Here is a 21,157-nt window from a genome sequence, read left to right as displayed (position 1 = left end):
TTTAGTTAATCTCTTTTTATTATACTTTTTTTTAATACTCCAGAAAATATAAAATAACGCTTAAAATATCTTTATATATGTAATAAATAAAAGTTTGGTACATTTTCATAAATCACTGTTTTCAATATTTTCGTTGTGAAAAGATTAAAATATCTTAGTTTCTTTTTTTTTCTAAATATTTTGTTAAAATTGATTGATATGGCAAAATAAATTTTCAAATGAAACAAATAGCAAAATTAGATTTTGTTCGTCATTTATAGTAAGAGGTTTTTTTTTTTAGATTTGTATGGCGCTTCTAAGATTATTACTGGCATTATGCTGAAGACACTGTAAACTAAAGTCTTTCAACGTTTCGCAAAGTCGTCTTTTACTGGTCCTTTCTTTTAAAATGTTACGTATTAAATTCTCCTTTAATGCCTGGGGAATTTGAGGAATTGCTTGTTCAACAAGAGCATTTCGAAGCCACTGTGACGTCCATTCAGTGCACATTTTATTTAGGGACAATAAAACTTCAGCATGGGTTTCTAAATTGTTTCTTGGTACACTTCCAGCTGAAAATTAATTTATTATTTTTATAAAACAATATCGTTTTCTTTTAGTGTAATTAAAAATTTTTATTAATATATAATTACCAATACACTGTAACAGAACGCAAACAAGTTCCTGACCTACAGGTTGTATAAAGGTTTGTAAATGTGGACTTTGCATTATGGCATGAGTGAGAAAACTACCAGCGGCTTTTGTCGTTCCTGTTTCCGGTAGAAGTAGACAAGTTATTCCTGTAAGAAAAAGAAGCAGATATTCAATTTAAAATACTATTTTTATTTTTTTGGAATTTTGTTTACATACCGCATTTTAGCATTTGTGGAACTTGATCAGGAATTTGAAGCAATAGCGTGGCATTCTTTTTACAAATTTGTGCCAATAATCCTAAATAAGCTTCGAGTAAATCAGAGAGATCGGATAAATTGCCACCAACCGATTGACATGTTACAACGCCCGCCAATGTAATACTACTAAGCTCGGCAAATACTGGACCAACGGTATTATTTGGATCTCTACCAAATAATAATACAAAACTTCTCAAAAGATTCAATGCCATTGGATGTGGTTTTATTTTATATGACATACTCAATATTGCCAATAATGGTTTAGCGTCATCCTCAGGATATGGTAACGATGACAATGATTTTTGTGCACACGAATGCATTGCCTCCAATGTCATGTCATCTTTATTCCATTCTGGATGTGCAACAATTTGCTTGAATATTGGCAATAGTCCATCGAGAACAGTTTTACCAATTGATCTTTCCAATGTTGAAAAGAATATGGTAACCATTTTCAATTGATTTGAAACAGCGACACGTGATGTTGCCACTGGATTTTGTAATAAATCACGTAATCGCGTTACGCAGAGACCTAAAGTTGCGTCTAGATAAAATATTTGTTGCTCCAATGTTGGTAGAGTATTTAATAATTTTCCAGCAGCGTACATGAGACGTAAACCCTCAACACCCACGGAAGCAATTGTTGGAAGCGAATGGCCAATTGTGTCTAAAATTGACGGCGCCAATGGAGCAAGTTGTACACTACATTCTCTTGATATGTCCTTAAGAGCCATACTCGCTGATAATATTGTCACTGAGCTTTGCGATAAACCCAATGTAATTAATTTTAACGATCTCTCTAACCACGGTGTCGGATGTTCTCCAAACCATTCAGCGTACGCTCCAATCGTTGTGCAAGCACAAGCCAAAACCTACGAAAATAAAATTTTAATTTTCAATTTATTAAATTAATTGTAAAAACATACCTCTCCGGGATATTTCTCATAGGGAATATAAGAGAAAATAATATTCATAAGAGCTGGCACATATTGAGACTCCTGTGTTCCAACATTATCGGCTAAAGCGTTAAAAGCATGTAAACTTGATTCCACGTGTGTCCAATTTTCCACCTCCTCAAATGGCTGACTCAATCTCTGTCCAAGAAGTAAAAGTAAATCCTCCTTGAGTACATTATGACAATAATTAAGTGTATCAGCAGCGTCTTGTCGATAACATCTCAAAAGTTCACGATCATCCGAATCGCCAGCTTCACGCGACGTCAATGGTAATGTGGCTTTTCTTAATAGTGCTTGCGCCAATCTTGCATAAATAGGCCTAAGTGCCAATGTTGCTTGACTATCGACTGGTTGATCCAATGTGGCAAGATCATCTTGAAATGTATACCAAAAACCAAATGGAATACAACTACGTTTCTCATCGCATGGATAACGACCCGGTTGCTCAGAACATTCCAATAAAATTTCAACCACCTGCTGTGCAGTCCATTTTTGCATTTCATTTGAATCATTAGCCAATGCCAACAATAATGTACGACTATTTGCCTCGCCCAATGTTGACAATATTTCATAATAATAACTCGCTCCATGTTCACGTGCCGTTTGTACAATACTTCTTGACCATTCCCAAAATAATTGTGGCCTTTTATGAAGTTCCGTGTGTGTCAATATCATTGATAAACATTCTTGAATTATTTCCCAACCTTTTATATGATCCTCTTCTAAATCATCACTGAAATTTTTTTTTCAAAATCAAAATTTACCTTAAGAACAATAATAAATAAATTTTTTAAGTTTTAAATTATCAAAATACCGGTTTGGAAGATAACGTCCAGCAGCTGTTAATAAATGGGGATAAATTTGAGCTGTTGTTTCAACTGGCAATTGACCGAGTTTAAGCCATGAGAGTAAACATTCCAAGCCCAAAAAATAAAGTTTACTATTATTACTAGAAGCAGACTGATCAAGTGTTGTGAAGACTTGTTGTAAAATCCAAGTTGTTTTACTCCAATTACTGACTATTATATCGCGCTTCGGTCCTTTTAATTCATTTCTCCTTTCAAACTACAAAAAAAAACCCAATTAACATTGCATTAATATTAAAAATGGAAAACTTACCTCTTTAGGTAAATAACTTAGTACTCTAAGATGAAATTCTATTGTCTCCAAAGAATCTGGCGGTAAAATTTCTATTAAACTCCCAACTAAACCCTTCTCTCGTTCCTCTTGTTTTGTTTTATTCAAATTGATCAGAAAAGCTGCTAACTGCAAATAATTAAAATATATAGAAAAAAAAGCTAAGATACTTTACATACTGAAAAAATAATTACCGCTTGACAAAGTTTCGATAAAACTAAATTCGATGCATTTAATTGTTTCATAACAGTGAGCAATCTATGTTGTAGGGCTAAATATTCTTCACATGGCACTTCGGTCCACTGTTGTGATATTTTTGAATGTAAAGTATTTGCCGCAAAGAATTGAACTTCTTTCGACTGTAATAAAAGAAAATTTTTATATTAAATTATTTTTTAAATTGTGATATATATGAAAATTTACCTTCGTTGGTACCAATAATTCCCAGACAAAAGACCATGCTTCTGGCGAATCTTGTACTTGCAAAAGCCAAACATGTGCTTCATTTTCTCCAGCTGAGAAGAAACGATTTACTGCACTTTCAACAATTGTGGCATTATCCATTCCTCAATAATTATTTAAAATTACTTTTTTTACTTTTTCTTATTATTAACCATTTACAAAACTGAAATTGTAAAAATTAATCATAATATTTAGAATATAGTATAAAATGATAATAATTATTTAGAAGTATTATAGAATAAATTATATACTGTGGAATTATACCTTCTTTCGCAATAAATTAATGTATTTATTTAATAAACAATCCTTAAAAATAATGACTTGAAAACTTAAACAAAATCGTTGACTAAATTTTTAAAGCTTTTGGAGTTAGTTGTTGACAGCTCGAGGGTTATTGTTTTTTTTTCTACGTCTCTAATAATATTAACAATAATAAAAATATTTTATTACTAATTATTTAGACTATAATTGACGGCTAGAGAGTGAAAAAAGTCTTTTGAGCATCAGTCATAACACACTTTTATTATTGAACTGATGACTTTTTAACAAATTTGAGGTTAGATCAGTCAATATAATAAAATTCTACTCTACCGATGTGATTGAAATTTTAGAAATTGTTGTGTTTACTTTTTGTTATTTATAATTTACGCTAAAAACAAATACAGTATATCTACTTTAGTGAAAATGATAGTAAGTTATTTGTTTCAACATATATTTTATATTTGTTCCTAAAGACAACAATCAAATAATGATTCATTACAAAATGTGAATTTAAATTTAGAGGTTATTTTTTTACATGTCTTTTAAAAAATTGTTATTTTTTCTATTAATTGTTTATTTAGGTCAGTAAAACTTGATAAATATTTTTTAAACGTCTATTTAATTTAATGGATATGAAACGTGGATATTCATTTCCAATAACAGCAATGGATATATCAGAAGAAGTACCCAGGAAAGGTATTTATTTTTGTTATAAAATTTTAAAGAAATTATTATTTTGTAATTAATAATTTATTTACAGTTGCCTTGGTGGAAAAAACTGATTGTCCTTTGGGTATAAATTTAGTTAATCCAAAATATACGAATAAAAAAGCTCCAAATGATTTAATAGAATTAGCAACAGAAATTCAAAAGGTATGAAAATCTAAATAGAAGAATAATTAATATATTTTAAAAATTACCTCTATTGTGGGACATTAATTTTTTTTCAGTCTAATGATTTCGTTAATGCGAATGCTTGCAATAAATTACAAATGATAGCGGAGCAAATGAGATTTTTATATAAGCAAGCTGAAAAAGTGTTATCAGAGACTAAACAAAATATGAACTTGCATTATGCCGCTTGTAATTTTGTTAAACAACCTGGTAACATATATCATTTATATCAGAGAGAATCTGGCCAATGTTATTTATCTATACTGAGTCCAGAGGTATGTATTTATATATATATTATTCTATTATTAAACCAATGTCGCAATTGTAGATGACAATTTATATATCTATATATTTCAATATCAAACGCATATTAACGAAAACATAGAGGAAAAATATTTTAAATTTAATAATTATGAAAGGAAAAAAAATTTTATAGACATTCGTGTTATAGTTTATAGATAATTTATTTGGCGAAAAATAATATTATCTTACAGGATTGGGGTAATTCTGGACCTCAACAATCCTATAAAGGCTCCTTCAGACTAGAACAAGATCATTCTTGGACTCCATTAGCGCAAATACATTCTAAAGATAATGAAATTAGTGTTATTAATCAAATTTTACAAAGTAATGAAAGTTCTCGACTTGCTTCATTGCAAAATTATATGAGCATAGATTGTTGATTCTTTAGACTCGATCGAGTTTTCGTTTTTTTTTTTTTTTTTTTTTAAATTCATTACTATTTTCTTACAGTATTGTAGTAAACAAAATTTACTAATTTAAATAAGTAATCCATTTATTGATTTAATAAATTTATTACTTTAAATTAGTAAATGTTTGTAATTATTTCTTATCGGCGGAATTGAATTTTTTAAATCTGAACACTGATTAATATTTTCAGTCTACTGTTAACATTTTCGCCTACTCGTAATTTTTTTTTTTTTTCATATATTTCTACCCGTCTTGTGACAATATACTGAGGTGAAATTTTAAATTGTGTTTTATTATTTTTTGAAAGGCTCAAGTCTCTTTTTTAAAAAAGGGGCTTTTACTAACTAATTTTGAATTAAGGCAATTTGCAATATTTACTACTTACGGTTAGTTGGAAGACTTTCGATCTCCCAACATTTATTTTACATTATTGCCACACTTCTATGCAAAGTGAAACTAATAAAATGACATTATTGCATTACATTTATCTATCAACTTTAGTAAAATTATCTCTTCATGACAAGCAATTTTCATATAAGTTGAAAAAAAAATCGTCACAATTTACTGATTATTGTTCAAAGGAGAAACGGATAGTCAAGAAAAGTAAAAAAAATAAGAAAAATCAGTAATATACCGATTTTTTAATAACACATAAAATGAATAGTTTTTTTTTTGGAGGGGAAGGGAACGTCAACGTACGAGACTTGATCCGACGATTTTATCAATTGAAACAAAAGCCTCGTTTTTTAAATTTGCGTAGAGTTTGCTTGCGTCATGTAGTATTTACTCGATGTGCTGAAAAAATAGATGTATTAGTGTTTCAATTATAAATGGTAAACATTTATTAGTCATAATAATTATTTACATTGTTTTGGTATCCTTAAAGAGTCCTCGTCTTTTATAACACATTCGTGACTTTGAGCGTGAAATAGATATTGTACAAGCAATTGTTTTTCTTCTCCCACACATGGATCGTAAAATCCAGGCAGTTGACTCTGAGAAATATATATATATTTTTTTTTTTTAATAAAAGAGTATATAATTTTTATTTTATTGTCAATTGATTTTATTTACCTTTGTGACTTGATGAAGAACTAATCTTGAATCGCTAACTAAACACTGTAACGGTATAGTTACATCGATAACTTCATCTCGTTGTCCAATTGTTGCTTCTTCCTCTAAATTTCTATCCTGAGGATAAACAAACCTTCCGTACAATGCTTTTGTTATTACCAATCCACGTTTATATTCCTCCTCAGCTCGAATCCTTGAGAATGTCGCTTTCATTAATTCAACAGCGGCTTTCGCTTCTTTTTGCTTTTCCAACATTACTGATTTGTTTAATTTTCTCTGTTTTTCCTTGTTACGTTCTTTTTGCTCCTTTAATATAGGATCAATGACAAATTTCTTGACAATCGTCCATGTGATTAGCGGTGCAACAGTTGCGTAAAAAACAGGCGCTGGAAGAATTTCATCGCACAAATGTATTGGAAATGAATAATTTTGTGATCCTCGACTCAATCGAACGCGAAGTGATACTCCCGTTGGTACTCCAACTCTTACAGCAGTCGCGAGGGTAGTATAACTCGATACCTTTTTCTCCGCTCCATATTCGATAAAACCACCAAAAGTTCCGACCCTGGGAAATTGTTTTTAATTAGCAAAAATTTATAAAATTAAAAAAAAAAAAAATTATTACTTACCTTCCGGTACTTTTCAATTGAAGTTGTCGCTCGGGCATTTTATGTGTGTAACTTAAATTTATATACGAATTTAATAGTCCAAAATGAATCGTAAAAGCTGTGTATGAATTAGGTGTGTTTCTTTCAATTATTGTTGACATACCAGTTTGGGCATGCATTTTATATGTGAGATATCCAATTGTATATTTATCCAATTGCATAGCAAGCGCTGAAATAAAATTTAATATTTTAAAAATCATTAAAAATTTAAAAATAATTATGGCATTTTGAAATTAAAATACTTACAACCGGCCAAACCAAATTTTGCTAAATCCGAAGTAAATCCAGTTAAAATTTCTCCATTACAAAATATTCTCTTGCTAAGTGTTCGAAATCCTTTTAAAGCAACATTGAGACCATTTCCAGCTCCTACATCAATTTCCACCCATCCCTTCTCTGAAACTAATCGTTTTGCAGAAACATTTATTGTTCCTGAACCATTTCCATTATGTACACCAAGTTCACCATACATTATTAAAGTATCTTTTGTCGTAAGTGGAGCTTCAATGGACTGAGTAAATGTCATTCCACTCACTTGAACTGACGAAAATAAACTTCCACTGTAAAATGAAAAATTAATAGTTTTTTACAAAATTTCATTTATTAAAAAAAATAAAGTATCTAGAAAAATTGTCAGACCTTCCGTAACTCTCATCGTAAGAATTAAAAACATCGCTGGCATTAATATTGACAGTGATGCTGCCCCTTGGTCTTGTTCGCTGCTGTAGACGACATTCCTCCTCCAATCTTGCTAAACGTTCATATTCTTCGCGAATCTCCTGAGGTGTTTTTGTCCGTTGAATTATTTCCCATCCTTCAGTTTCTAATCCCTTAATTCCCAGTGAATCGTAAATTGCCCGTTTGTGAGGATCACTCAATACTGATATAAATAAATAAATTTTTAAATTTACGAAAAGGAAAATTATTATCTAAATTCTGTAAAAATAATCACCTTCGTAAGCTTTTCTTGTACGATTAAATAAAACCTCAGCCTCTTTCTTATTATTAGAATTTGGATGTTTATCAGGATGGTACAATTTGCTGAGCCTACGATAAGCACTGCTGATGTCCTCATCGCTAGCCTGTTTTTATTAACAATTTCCATTTAATGACATTTTTGTACAATTTAAAATCAATTTACAAAATTAAATAAAAAATTAGAAAAAAAATCAATGAGGAAGATAATAGATTAAAGAACCTTGGAAATATTGATATAAAAAAAAATAAAGCAATTAAATATTCAATTTTTAATTAATGTCATTGCACCGGTTTAAATATCATCATAATTTAAAAAGAGAGGTTACGTGATATTCACGATTGATACAAGACAAGAATATAGATGTCACGTGGAGGACTCATTGAAAACTTGGTGGTTTTTTTTCTCTCTCAAATGAAGAGGTAAAAAATCGATAAATAGAAAGTAAAAATTTCTCACATTTCTTGGGATATTCAAAAATGAATAGTAATCATCTTCAATCACATTGTCTTGTTCACTTTCGTCTTCCATTATAATTTGAAAATATTACACAAGTTTCGCAAAAGAAATACACACTATTTGATCAACCTATTTTTTTTTTTTTTTTTTTCGTAAAGTTGTGTTGAATGTGTATATAATATACTTTGTATTGAATTTGTTTAATTATGAGTTTAATAAAGCGTGAGCTTTGATCACTAGACTCCTAGATGATCTCGTCGTGTTCCTGGCCTCCAGATGCAGGAAGCAGGTTACGAGAATTTTTCGATTTTTCACTCGGCGCGGTTTACCAACAATTTTGCCGTCACTGACTTATCATTGATAGATGGCGACTCTGTGCCATTCCATTTCTAAATTCTAACCAAACCTTAACCAAAAAAAGCGCGCGCGATCACATGATCAGAGTCGTTACAGTATCACGGGTGAATTTTATTTTAAAAATTTGTTTTTTTAAAATACAAGTTATATAATTAGTTAATTAGAATAATAGTTATCTATGTATAGTATTCAAGCTGATTTTATAAGTTATTTTGATTTGACAAAATGAGGAGAGAAAATTGTATGTATGTTTACAGAAATGATACACTCAGAGTATACAATCCAGGATATTTTTGGAAAATTTTGATTAATTTGAGGATAAAACGTTTGGGAATTGACATGAAAAAGATATAAAATTAAAAACGAAAATTGACGAAAAAGGTAAGAATGTTAAAATACAAAAAGTTATGATTTGTGATAAAGAAACGAAAGAAACAATGTGACAATATTAAACTTAACCTATAATTGTTTTTTGACGGTTGCATAATTGCAGGGGACAATAATATTTTAATGCATTAGGTATCAATAAAAACTATTATTATTATTAAAAGAGAATTTTCTTTCTTCCATTATTAAAATTGATAAAAATGTACATTTAAAAATTCTAAAATTGCACACTGTATCAGAAAAAAATTTTTGTATACGCATAAATAGTAATATTATTCAATGGCTGGTTGTTCAACAAAAATATTTACGTTTTAAAATCGAAAGCATAAAGCCATCGTTCATCAGTAATAGAGAAATTCTATACATATATGAAACGGGGCATGGTTTAATTGTCGCTTCGAGCCTTAATTTATGATCCTTTTCACAGTAAAAATTCTGTATCGTATGAATTTCACGTATATAATGTATTTGTATACATAATACTTTTTTTAAAAAAGGGAATTTAATAAAATACAATTTTAATTTGAAGAATAATTTCAAAAACAAAAATTACAATGAAAAATAAAAATAGAATTATTGTTTTTTCTATATTTTTGGCTAATTTATGTAAAAAAAAAAAAAGAAAGAAAACGAGTCACCCTATAGGAATATGAGCCATGTATGGGACGTGACCGCCTGGTAATAATCGTTCGTGTGTCTCGCTTGGTCGCGACAAACGAACGATCATAAAATGGCAATAAAAGCAAAGAAAATCTATGGACCAAGTCAAGGGGCAAAAAAAAAAAAAAAAAAAAAAATAAAGTATAAGGAAGAGAAGGCCCTTGTTCAAACCACAAGATTGCTTTGACATTCCTCAATCATAACAAAGGTGTCCTATTACCATATATGGCGTTCCTACCCACACATATATATATGTATATATAGTACGACTAAATACTTAAAAATGTCAATTTGCAAATATAAGTTCAACTTTCTTTTTAATATACACGTAATTAGTTACACTTATTTACTGCTTGTTTAAAAAAGAGGTGTTGAAATACTTCAAAAATTAAGGAAAATAAAACACAAGGGACACAATTTTTGGGGGGATTTATTTTTTTTTTTCAATATTTTTTCAATTTTTATGAAAAATCTCGAAAAGACAAATTTAAAAAAAAAATATTTAAAAATTTTTAATAGAGAAATTTTTTAATAGAATTATAATTAATTTGAATTAAATAAAAATATATATTTATTTTACAGATGAAAATTTCTAATGAAAAACCTGTAAAAGACAAAAAAAATATTTCATTACAGAAAATTATATATAAACATTTTATTCGAAAAATATTTAATTTAATATTTTATTTTATCAACTGCAGTAATTTTTTGAATCAAAAATTTATTTGAAATAAATACTTTGAATATTAAATATTTATTTATTATTATTATTATTATTATTAAATATTTGGCATTTATTTAGAATAGAAAAAGTTGTTGTAGTTTATTATTCAAAAAATATTTATTTACCAAATAAATATTTGATATTTATATTTTCAGTGAGAAAGTCAATTATTTGAATTTAATAATTTTTTTTTCAGTGCGAAAATATTATTTTGTTGAAAATTACTTTTAATTTATAGAATTAATAAAAATTAAAAATAATATATATTTTTATTAGTATATAGAGAAAACGAACATATGATCTATTTTAGTATAATTCCGTGGGTGAGAGCATCAACAATAATGTTAAATGATAAAAGAGAAACAATTGAACAATCGACCAGGTATGTTGGCAAACATGGTCATTGTGATTCTCTAACAATACCTTGTTATATTAGTAATACAACAGTTCGTTCACTCATGTATTACCATATTACTAAAAAATATCCGGTCTGGCGAAATGACGGTATAATTCCTTCTTTTTTTTTTACGCGATATTTTTTTTTTTTCTTAGAAAAACAGAAAATTTATATATCGTAATCGCTTAACTTTTCCAATAAATAGAGAGAATTTTATATTTTTATTTGAATTTTATTTTTAGTACATATAATATTAATTAGTAAATATTCAATTTTTGTATTTTTTTTTTTTTTTTGGTTTTGGGGTCAATGTAGGAGAATAATTTTTGAAATATGATAAATTTTCAAATGTTCAAATGTTGTTCAAATGCTGAAGTACGCAACGTTTATATAAACGATTTTAATTAATTTTACTATTTTTGTAATTGTTTATTTTTAATTATTACGCTCAGAGATATATTTTATTGGCAATTATTTGCCTTAAATAAAAATGTATTATCTATATATAATAAATTGTCTCACAGCCTAATAACTTTTAATTTGTTTTAAATAAAAAAAAATTATTTAGCCCAAATAATTTTAAATTTCAAAAAATTTTATTTGATTGAAATAAAATATTGATTTGAAAACAAATTCTTATTTGACTCTGAAACAAATATATATCTTTTCTTTGGGTATAATTTATTAATTTAAAAAAATAAATTATTTATTTATTTCAAAAATAGACGGGCTTACAAAAGAAAAGAAAATATAAAATATTTATAATAATAATAATAATATTTATAAATAATAATATTTTATAATAATTATTATTGGAAAAAATCGAATTCATTTTAACTCCACATACTCACGAGAAATATGGTATATATTTGTCTCCGAGTCTACTAACTCATTTATTTATTGCAAATATATTTTATTCCATTGAAATAAAAAATTTATTTGATCCAAAGAAAAATTTATTTCTGACAAATAAAATTTTTATTTACGCCAAATAAATAAGTTAGTAGGCTCTGAGAAAAATATACGTTTATTTAACTCAAATATATTTTATTTGATTCAAATAAAATCATTTCTCTGTGGGTGAAAAATCCATAAAATCGCAAATACAATTTTATATTTTTGTAAAGGTCGCCAAAAAAATCATTAAAATTAAATTAAAAAAATTCATAAATGATTATTTTCTATATAAAAATTTGAATAAACAATTTAATAATTATATTTATTGTTGAATCTTATTAACAATATACAACAAAATATATTTCTCTCATACACTCAGAGAAATGATTTATTTGAACCAAATAAAATATATTTGAGTTAAATAAACCTATATTTGTCTCAGAGCCTACTAACTTATTTATTTGGTGTAAATAAAAATTTTATTTGTCAGAAATAAATTTTTCTTTGACTCAAATAAATTTTTTATTTCAATGAAATGAAATATATTTGCAACAAATAAATGAGTTAGTAGGCTCGGAGACAAATATACCATTTCTCTGAGTGTATCGCGCAATAAGAGAAAAATATTTATATTATTTTTAATTTATTGTTAATTAATAAGATTCAATAATAAATATAAATTTGTGTTATTTATTTCAAATGTTGAAGATTTATATAAATATTATATAAATACTTAAACAAATGTTTATCAATGCTTAATGTCTAAATATTTTCTGTTTGAAATAATATTTGAATAATTAATTAATAATAATAATAATAATAATAATAATAATAATAATAAATAGAAGCACGTATCGTAATAATAATAATAATAATCATAATGCTTCTAAACTAAAGGGCATTTTTTTACAAATTGGCAAGCCTGTACATTAAAAAAAAATAAATTAATAATAATAATAACAATAATCAGTTTAACAACAGCATTGATTTTTTCTGTAATTCACTCACTACTTTCATTAATAATTTGCATATCTTAATTTTCAATGATTATAATAACAATGCAGCCAATTAATATAAAATAAACACACTCAGAGAAATGGTATATTTGTCTCCGAGCCTACTAACTTATTTATTTGTTGCAAATATATTTTATTTCATTGAAATAAAAAATTTATTTGAGGCAAAGAAAAATTTATTTCTGACAAATAAAACTTTTATTTATGCCAAATAAATAGGTTAGTAGGTTCTGAGACTAATATACGTTTATTTAACTCAAATATATATTTTATTTAGTTCAAATAAATCATAGACATAATGTATCTTTATAGTAATCTGTATGAATGGGCTTTGCCCGTATATTTTCAATAAATAAATAAATAAATAAGTAATATTTACAGTAATAAACGAGCTTATATAAAATTTAAATTATTGTTATAATAATAATAATAAATAATAATAATAATAATATGCCAAAGTTGTTTTTAAAAAAAGGAATGTTTTAACAAATTTAAAAGAAGTAATTTTTTATTAATTTATTTTTTTGAAAATTGATTTTTCTCCCTTTTAAAATAATAATTTTGTGGTATTACTGCTTGTTTTTTTTCTTTTATAACAGAAAAAAAATGATAAAATAAAAATTGAATGTACGTGTACTAGATAGTGATTTATCGTTCTGACAATCGAGTTGAGAAACCCTTGTTGGGCTGGTACGAAACGTTTCCTAGTCAATATTACCGCTTGTGACGTTAACCAATGAGCAGCAAGCTTACAAAACGCCAAGCCGCCCCAACATGGTGACCATTTCCGTTCCCCACTTTATAAATGAACAAATCGTCAAAGTTACTGCCTTCCCCACAGTTGTGTGGTACCAATATAAAACTTGACGTAAATTGTTTCAATTGAATATAATTTTTTTTTTTTTAAAGTTTTCATTTTACGTTATTTTTAACAATCTTTTTTTTTCAAAAAATTACAATGAAAAAAAATTATTTGATTCAAATAATCGCGGTTACTTAACTATTATCAAATAAATATTTATTTGAATCAAATAATTATTATTTGAGATGGTATTTGTTTCAAATACAGAAATTATTAATCCAAATATACAGATTATTTAATTGAAATAAATTTTTTTTCATTGTATAAAAAATATTTTATAAGTAGTTAGTGAAAATACCTTTTTATTTAAAAAAAATAAATAATAATAATAATAAATTTTATTTGGCTCAAATATATGTTTTATTTATGTCGAATAAAATTTTTATTTAGAACAAATAAAAAGGTTTGGTTGGTGCTGAGACAAATATACGTTTATTTAATAATTTAAATAAAATATATTTGGTTTAAATATAATTTTTCTCTGGGTGTATATTATTATATTAATATTATTATATTAATATAATTATAATTAATATAATATAATATTAAAATTAATATTTAATATTGAATAAATATGTTATATTAACATTTCATTGTAAAAAAAGGATTAAATTTTTTTATATTGCATTCATTTCATTATCATTATTTTCAATTAATTTCCGAATTGAATAAGAAATTCTTCCGGCAAGTAGTGTAGGTAAATTTTAGTCAGACTTATTACATATATTCACGATAATGTTCTTTATATATTAATATATAAAATATTTGTTCATATAATATATTTATTTTTAGGACCGCAGTTATTAAATTATTATCAATCCTTAATATTATATATAATCAATGCGGATTTTAAAAGTATATTATAAAATAAACGTATATAATGACTCATATATATTTTAAAGAATAAACTTTTGCAATAATGAAACTTTTTCGTATAAACAAAAAAACATTCGTACATTCTTGCACTTTTTTTAAATATATAATTTGCTTCCGACTTGGAAAAGGTAAATAAATTCTTAATTGTAATATATATGTAAAGAACCTTTTATTGAAATGTGATATAAAATTACTCGCGTGTATTTTTTGAGAAAATTAAAGATTTTTTTTTTAATAATTATTCTTACAGATTAAAATTAAAAAATATACTTTTGACACGTATACAATAAAATAAAATTTATATACTGTGGTCATGACCTCGATTTTCATTGTGATAATTACATATATATAGATTGCTCAATTTTGTCTTCGGAATGCAAAATAAGCATTTTTTTTTGGTTACATAAGACTATTGAGCATTATAAAAAATACAAAAACGTCAATTTTTCACATGTGCAACAAAAAAAAAAAAATTATGAATTGAATGCAGTAAATTAAAAATTAATTCATTTTAGTATAATTCAATACTCAAAGGAAAAAAGATGTATATTTGTCTCTCAGAAGCCATATATAAGTATTTTATTTTTTTAAAAATAAATTTTATTTGTTTTAAATAAATTTTATTTAAGTTAAATAAATTTTTTTTTAGTTAAAAATTTTATTTGTGCTAAATAAAATTTTAATTGCACTGAACAATTTTTTTTATTTGAAACAAATAAAAATGTTATTAACTCTGGAGACAAATTTTTTTTTATTTCATTTAAATAGATTTTATTTGTCACAAATAAACGCCAATAAAATATTTCTCTAGGTCAATAATAAATATGAAAAATTTGGTTAATTGAATTTTAAAAAATTTGTTTCTACACGAAGAGAAATGATTTATTTGAACCAAATAAAATATATTTGAGTTAAATAAACGTATATATTTGTCTCAGAGCCTACTAACTTATTTATTTGGCGTAAATAAAAGTTTTATTTGTTAGAAATAAATTTTTCTTTGCCTCAAATAAATTTTTTATTTCAATGAAATAAAATATATTTGCAACAAATAAGAGACCAATATACCATTTCTCTGAGTGTATATATATACTCTCTTTAAATTTAAATTAGTGAGAATTCGTTCATGAAAATTAGTAAAAATTTCTACTAATTTTTAGTTATTTTTTACTACAATTTTTGTTTAAAAAAATACTACCAAATCGAATCGTAATATTTTATTAAAAATTTAAGTGAAAATTTCTACTAATATATAATATTTAGTCATTTTTCACTAAAATTTTTTTGTAAAAAAAATACTGCTAAATCAAATCGTAATATTTATAGCTAAAAATTAGTGAAATTTTCTATTAATTTTTTTAGTCAATTTTCACAAAAAATTTAGTAAAAAATTATTAAATCAAATATATACTTTATTAAAAATCACTATTAACTTTAGTAGTAAAAATTAGTAAAAATTTCTTCTTATTTTTAGTCATTTTTGACTAGTAACTTTTGTAAAAAAAAAATACACTAAAAAAAAAATTATTTGATTCAAATACTGGTGTATTTGGTTATTATCAAATAAATATTTACTTGAATCAAATATTTCTTATTTGAATCAAATAAATGGTATTTGCTTCAATTACTGAAATATTTGATTCAAGTAAATATTTATTTGATAATAACCAAATACACCGGTATTTGAATCAAATAAATTTTTTTTTCAGTGTACCAAATCAAATCGTAATATTTTACTATAAAAATTAGTGGAAATTTCTACTAATTTGGATTTTAACGAATTCTCATTAATTTATAAATAAAGTGTAAGAAAACTGTATATAATTGATGCAAAGCAGGATTTTATTAATTAAAAGATAAATTTTAATTTAAAGCAAAAAATAATTAATTCAAAAATATCGTTGATTCTATTAAAATTGATTGATTGAAAAAAAAATTTTGTAGTCAACAGTTATATTTCCTGAATGAAAGAAGAAAAGTTAATTTTTTTTTTTTTGATAAATTATATAGTTTCAAAATAATTTATTATAATTGATTATAAATAATTGTCTGTGTTGGTTCAACATGTATATATATATATATATATATATATATATTAAAACGGGGAGGGATTTTGTTAGCAGTATATAGCATATAACTCCGCCTCTCTGTTCCCTCCACCTTTTGAATTTAATGTTGAGCTTTGACGAAGAAGTTGACATCAAGAGCCGGCCCCAATCTCAATTCTGTTTTAGTTTAGCTTTAGCCTCTTGTTGCTGTTAGTTCGATGTGCAACTCTTTTCATCAATAATATACAAAATTCACTTATATCGTCGCGTATTATTTTTTTAAATCTCGTTTAATCGTTTATTTCGCGAATTTGGCAAATTTCAAAAATTTGATTTTAATTTCTCCTAAAAAACAAAAGAAAACATTTATTATAGTGCAATTTAACGGTGCGATTACCAAATGGATTAAAAAAAATATTTGTTCTTTTTATTTATTTTTTAATACAAGTGTTTATATATAAGAATCGCTGATTTTTGCATATAGCCTGGATAATAATACAAGGAGACTATCTGAATGGATATATCTTTCAGTGTAAAATCAGTGTTTTTTGGATCAATTTTTTTTTTATTGGCTGTGAGTAATTTTAATTCAAAATCATTATATATTTATTATTATTACTATTATTTATTATTATTATTATTATTATTGCCCGTTATATTTTAATTATTTTTATTTATAAATTTTTTTTAATTTAATTTTTTGAGATATTTTAGTGTTTTAAATATACACAAAATGTCTTTAATTGAAACACCTTTGATATATGACAATTGTTTTTTTAATAATAATTAGAATACGCCATTTTTTTCAGTTTAAAATAATTTTTTTAAAAAGTCATAAATAATTAATTGTTTCTTTTTTAAATTTGGTTTTTTTTTTTTTTTTTTGTTCAAAATTTATGTGAATTTGGTTCAAAAAATGAAATACAGTTCAATGCGTAATGAGAAAAATAATTTATTCATTGAAAAAAATATAAAGTCAGAAGCAATGGAATTGTGGAGAATATTTTGTATTTTGAACATTTCAACAAGATTCATAAAACAAACCATCAGTAAATTTTGTCGAGTTTGTAAACTCCATTCCGCGAAACTTTCTGTTTAATGTCAACTATGTAGCCCGGTTTTCCAAACAAAGAGATAAATGTCTTTTCGCACGTTACAAGTAGAAAGGATAAAAACAATTTTTTATTAAAAAAAAAAACTATATTTGAAAAAAATTTTAATAGAAAAAAAATTTTGCCATAGAAGAATTTTTGATATATATATATATATATATATATATATATATATATATATATATATATATATATATATATATATATATATATATATATATATATATATATATATATATATATATATATATATATATATATATGATTAATATTATATATATATATGCGCATGATTATCCTCTAAAAATCATTATAGTTACAATTTTGATTTGAAAGAATTTTATTAAATATAATTATTTTTTAGACGAATATTCATTTTTTAAATTAGAATTTGACACAATTTCTCTTCAAACGAATTTTTATTGTATACAGAATTCTTAAAACGCCGAATTTTTATTTGTCTAAAATTGCAAATGACCGAAAAAACAATCGACAGAAAGATTTCAGCGCGTTTTTTAAAATTGACCAATCACGATTTTCATGACAATTTTTGGTTGGTCAATTTTAAAAAACGCGCCAAAATCTTTCTGTTGATTATGTTTGTTCGGTCGTTTACAATTTCAGACAAATAAAAATTCGCGGCGTTTGAAGAATTCTGTTTAATAAAAATTCGTTTAAAGAGCAATTGTTTGAAAATTCTAATTCAAAAAATGAAAATTCGTCTAAAAAATAATTATATCTAATAAAAAACTATCAAATCAAAATTTTAACTAATGATTTTTATGGGATAATCATGCGCCTCAACACTCAGATAAAAGATATGTTTGAACCAAAATGTACCATTTTTTTATATTTACCCAATTTTTTGGTTAGTTCAAACAAAATTTGTTTAATTCAAATAAATATTTATTTGATTTAAATAACTGTTTGGTTTATTTTAATAAATTTTTTGAACAAAGAAAAAATTTTATTTGAGCTATTAATAAACGTTTGGTTTATGCAACCAAATGTTTGGTTAACTGTATATCAATTCATTTATTTTGTTGATTTAACTAAAATTTGGTTGTTTCAAACGAATTTTTATTTCTGAGTGAAGGAAACCGTTTTTATTAATTATAAGGAATATTTCTTTAAATTTTTATTTTCGACTTCGAACTTTCGAACACAGAATCGGACATTAGTTTGAATATTTATTTTTATTTAAATAAATAATTAATAAAATAATAAATTAATTAAAAAAACAATTTTCGGAGTCAAAGGATTTCTTTTTACACCCAGAGAAATGATTTATTTGAACCAAATAAAATATATTTGAGTTAAATAAACGTATATTTGTCTCAGAGCCTACTAACTTATTTATTTGGCGTAAATAAAAATTTTATTTGTCAGAAATAAATTTTTCTTTGGCTCAAATAATTTTTTTATTTCAATGAAATGAAATATATTTGAAACAAATAAATGAGTTAGTAGGCTCGGAGACAAATATACCATTTCTCGTAGTGTAATCAAAAGAAAATTTTTCTACATTTAAAACATTTAAAGAACTTCTTTGAATTAAAGAATATTTATTAAAATATAATTAAAAAAAAAATTTATTTGATTTAAAAAGAAGATTGTTTAATTTAAAGAAATATTTTTTCAATTTCAAATAAAGTTTTATTTAAAATAAAAATACATCAAGAGAAATCTTTTTTAGTAGCATTTATATTTGGGACAAATATAAAATTTATTTAGCACAAATATAATTTTTATTTAATTCAAATAAAATTTATTTAAAATAAATAAATATATATTTGGCTTTGAGATAAATATATTAATATTAATATATATATCATAAAACATTTAATCAATTTTTTGAATTACGTTTTTTTCACAATACCCAGAGAAATATTTTATTTAAAACAAATACAATATATATATATATATATATGTGACGTTCCATGAGGAAAGGGATCTTAGCTGCAATAGACGCATTTTCCAGAAAAGATATTTAAAGTGGAGCGTCCCTGATTGGTTGAGACCCTCCATCGAAAATCAGCCCCACCACCTTACTACTACATCGTTCCTACAGCTCACGCTTACGACAAGTATACTAGTGTAGAAGTGGTGGGGATGGTTTCTGTAGTCCGTGCTGGAACGCGATTAACATGGTAATGATTAATGCTTTATAACAAAAAAACTAAATAGAAAAGTACAATTTTTAACTTTTGTATCTGAAAGAGCAACTCAAGATCTATCGACTGATATCAAAAACTCAATTTTCATTTTTTTGCAGCTAAGGTCCCTTTCCTCATGGAACGTCACATATATATATATATTTGAGTTAAATAAACATATATTTGTTTTAGAATCTAATAACTTCCTTAATTTGCGATGTAAATAAAAATTGTATTTGTCATAAATAAAATTTATTTGCAAACAAATAATTATTTATTTGAAACAAAATAAAAATTTATTTAGCTCTGAGACGCAAATATATCTTTTGTGTGCACAAATTTGATAGAATTTGTAAAGTTCTTTTTTTTTTTGAATGTTTGAAATTTTAATCTTTGATATGGATTAAAGCTTTGCATTTTATTTTAATTTATTTTTGATATTAAAATAATATCTCATAATTTGCTGTGATTTCTTTAATTAATATTCATATATAATTCTTGGAATCAAGAAAAAAATTCTTTCACGCAATTAAAGAATATTTTTTCAAATAATTTCCAAAACAATAAATTCTTGGAATCAAGAAGAACTTCTTTCAATTAAGAAAATAATTCCTCGCGCAGTTTATAAACAAAAAACATTTTTTTTCTTGAAATTAAGATTTTAAATTAAGAATTTTTTAAATGGAAAAATATTTTTTTCGCCATTGACATGAAAAAGTGTCTTTTTTGTGCTTGTTTTGGGCAGGTGAATAGATATTTTAATCATTTTTTTTTAATTTTCCATTGATCTTATTTTTCCAAATGAACCACCTATTTCAAAGAATTATTATTACAAATTCATTGAAATCTAAATAAATATTATTAAAATTAAAATTATTAAATTTTAATTAATAAATTAATTAAATTAATAATAAATAAATAATTAAATAAATTAAAATCGACATTAAGAAATTATTTTTAAAAATAATTTCAATGAAATTGTCTAACAACCAATAAATTATTAAAAAGTCTCGAAACGAACATAACCTTTAAATTCAAGTCATTTTTGGCGGAAACTCCACCTTCACTTGCGGCTGTATTGAAAGTCTTGAAATTTACATAACCTTAAAATTTATGTCATTTTTGGCGGGAAATACAGAGAGAGATGAGCGAAGGGGGAAGGACCTACTGCTTTATTAGG

General features: G+C 25.0%; 4 protein-coding genes across 10 annotated transcripts in view; 2 read left to right on the top strand and 2 right to left on the bottom strand.

The window, feature by feature from the left end:
- Positions 1-4,645, bottom strand: LOC127288612 (importin-13). 2 transcript variants are annotated; one of them, XM_051316167.1, is made up of 9 exons: positions 4,624-4,645; positions 3,404-3,605; positions 3,175-3,339; positions 2,963-3,109; positions 2,658-2,908; positions 1,814-2,576; positions 850-1,759; positions 633-779; positions 1-551 (listed from the first exon to the last, which is right to left on the bottom strand). In XM_051316167.1, exons 2-9 carry the CDS (start codon positions 3,542-3,544, stop codon positions 277-279), a joined length of 2,799 nt encoding a protein of 932 aa, XP_051172124.1. In that variant the 5' UTR covers positions 3,545-3,605; positions 4,624-4,645; the 3' UTR covers positions 1-276. The 2 variants fall into 2 exon arrangements, with proteins under 2 accessions (XP_051172124.1, XP_051172123.1); XM_051316166.1 differs by lacking the exon at positions 4,624-4,645 and adding an exon at positions 3,707-3,957.
- On the top strand, positions 4,012-9,397 carry LOC127288615 (uncharacterized protein C1orf50 homolog). Of its 3 annotated transcripts, none has more exons than XM_051316177.1 (5): positions 4,012-4,132; positions 4,285-4,399; positions 4,464-4,576; positions 4,654-4,872; positions 9,100-9,397. In XM_051316177.1, exons 2-5 carry the CDS (start codon positions 4,330-4,332, stop codon positions 9,103-9,105), a joined length of 408 nt encoding a protein of 135 aa, XP_051172134.1. In that variant the 5' UTR covers positions 4,012-4,132; positions 4,285-4,329; the 3' UTR covers positions 9,106-9,397. The 3 variants fall into 3 exon arrangements, with proteins under 3 accessions (XP_051172134.1, XP_051172131.1, XP_051172133.1); XM_051316174.1 differs by lacking the exon at positions 9,100-9,397 and adding an exon at positions 5,092-6,152 and having other exon boundaries at positions 4,015-4,132; XM_051316176.1 differs by lacking the exons at positions 4,012-4,132; positions 9,100-9,397 and adding an exon at positions 5,092-6,152 and having other exon boundaries at positions 4,160-4,399.
- LOC127288613 (dnaJ homolog subfamily C member 11) lies at positions 5,300-8,827 on the bottom strand. Its single transcript, XM_051316168.1, has 8 exons — positions 8,486-8,827; positions 8,003-8,132; positions 7,690-7,930; positions 7,297-7,610; positions 7,012-7,219; positions 6,383-6,947; positions 6,174-6,303; positions 5,300-6,103 (listed from the first exon to the last, which is right to left on the bottom strand). Exons 1-8 carry the CDS (start codon positions 8,555-8,557, stop codon positions 6,081-6,083), a joined length of 1,683 nt encoding a protein of 560 aa, XP_051172125.1. The 5' UTR covers positions 8,558-8,827; the 3' UTR covers positions 5,300-6,080.
- Positions 9,110-21,157, top strand: part of LOC127288614 (forkhead box protein D3-like) — a 52,200-nt gene continuing 40,152 nt past the window's right edge. For 3 of the 4 annotated variants that reach the window (XM_051316173.1, XM_051316172.1, XM_051316169.1), the window contains exon 1: positions 16,870-17,283. The gene's annotated coding sequence lies outside the window, so the exon portion shown is untranslated. Of the gene's footprint in view, positions 9,224-16,869; positions 17,284-21,157 lie in introns of those variants that run through there. The other variant, XM_051316170.1, reaches the window with a different exon arrangement.

The sequence above is a fragment of the Leptopilina boulardi genome, unplaced genomic scaffold (genome assembly GCF_019393585.1).
Source record: "Leptopilina boulardi isolate dan_hultmark-lab unplaced genomic scaffold, ZJU_Lbou_2.1 LbouV2_392, whole genome shotgun sequence".
NCBI lineage: Eukaryota > Metazoa > Arthropoda > Insecta > Hymenoptera > Figitidae > Leptopilina > Leptopilina boulardi.
Note: the sequence above shows the minus strand (reverse complement) of the source record. Positions and strands in the feature narration are given on the sequence as shown.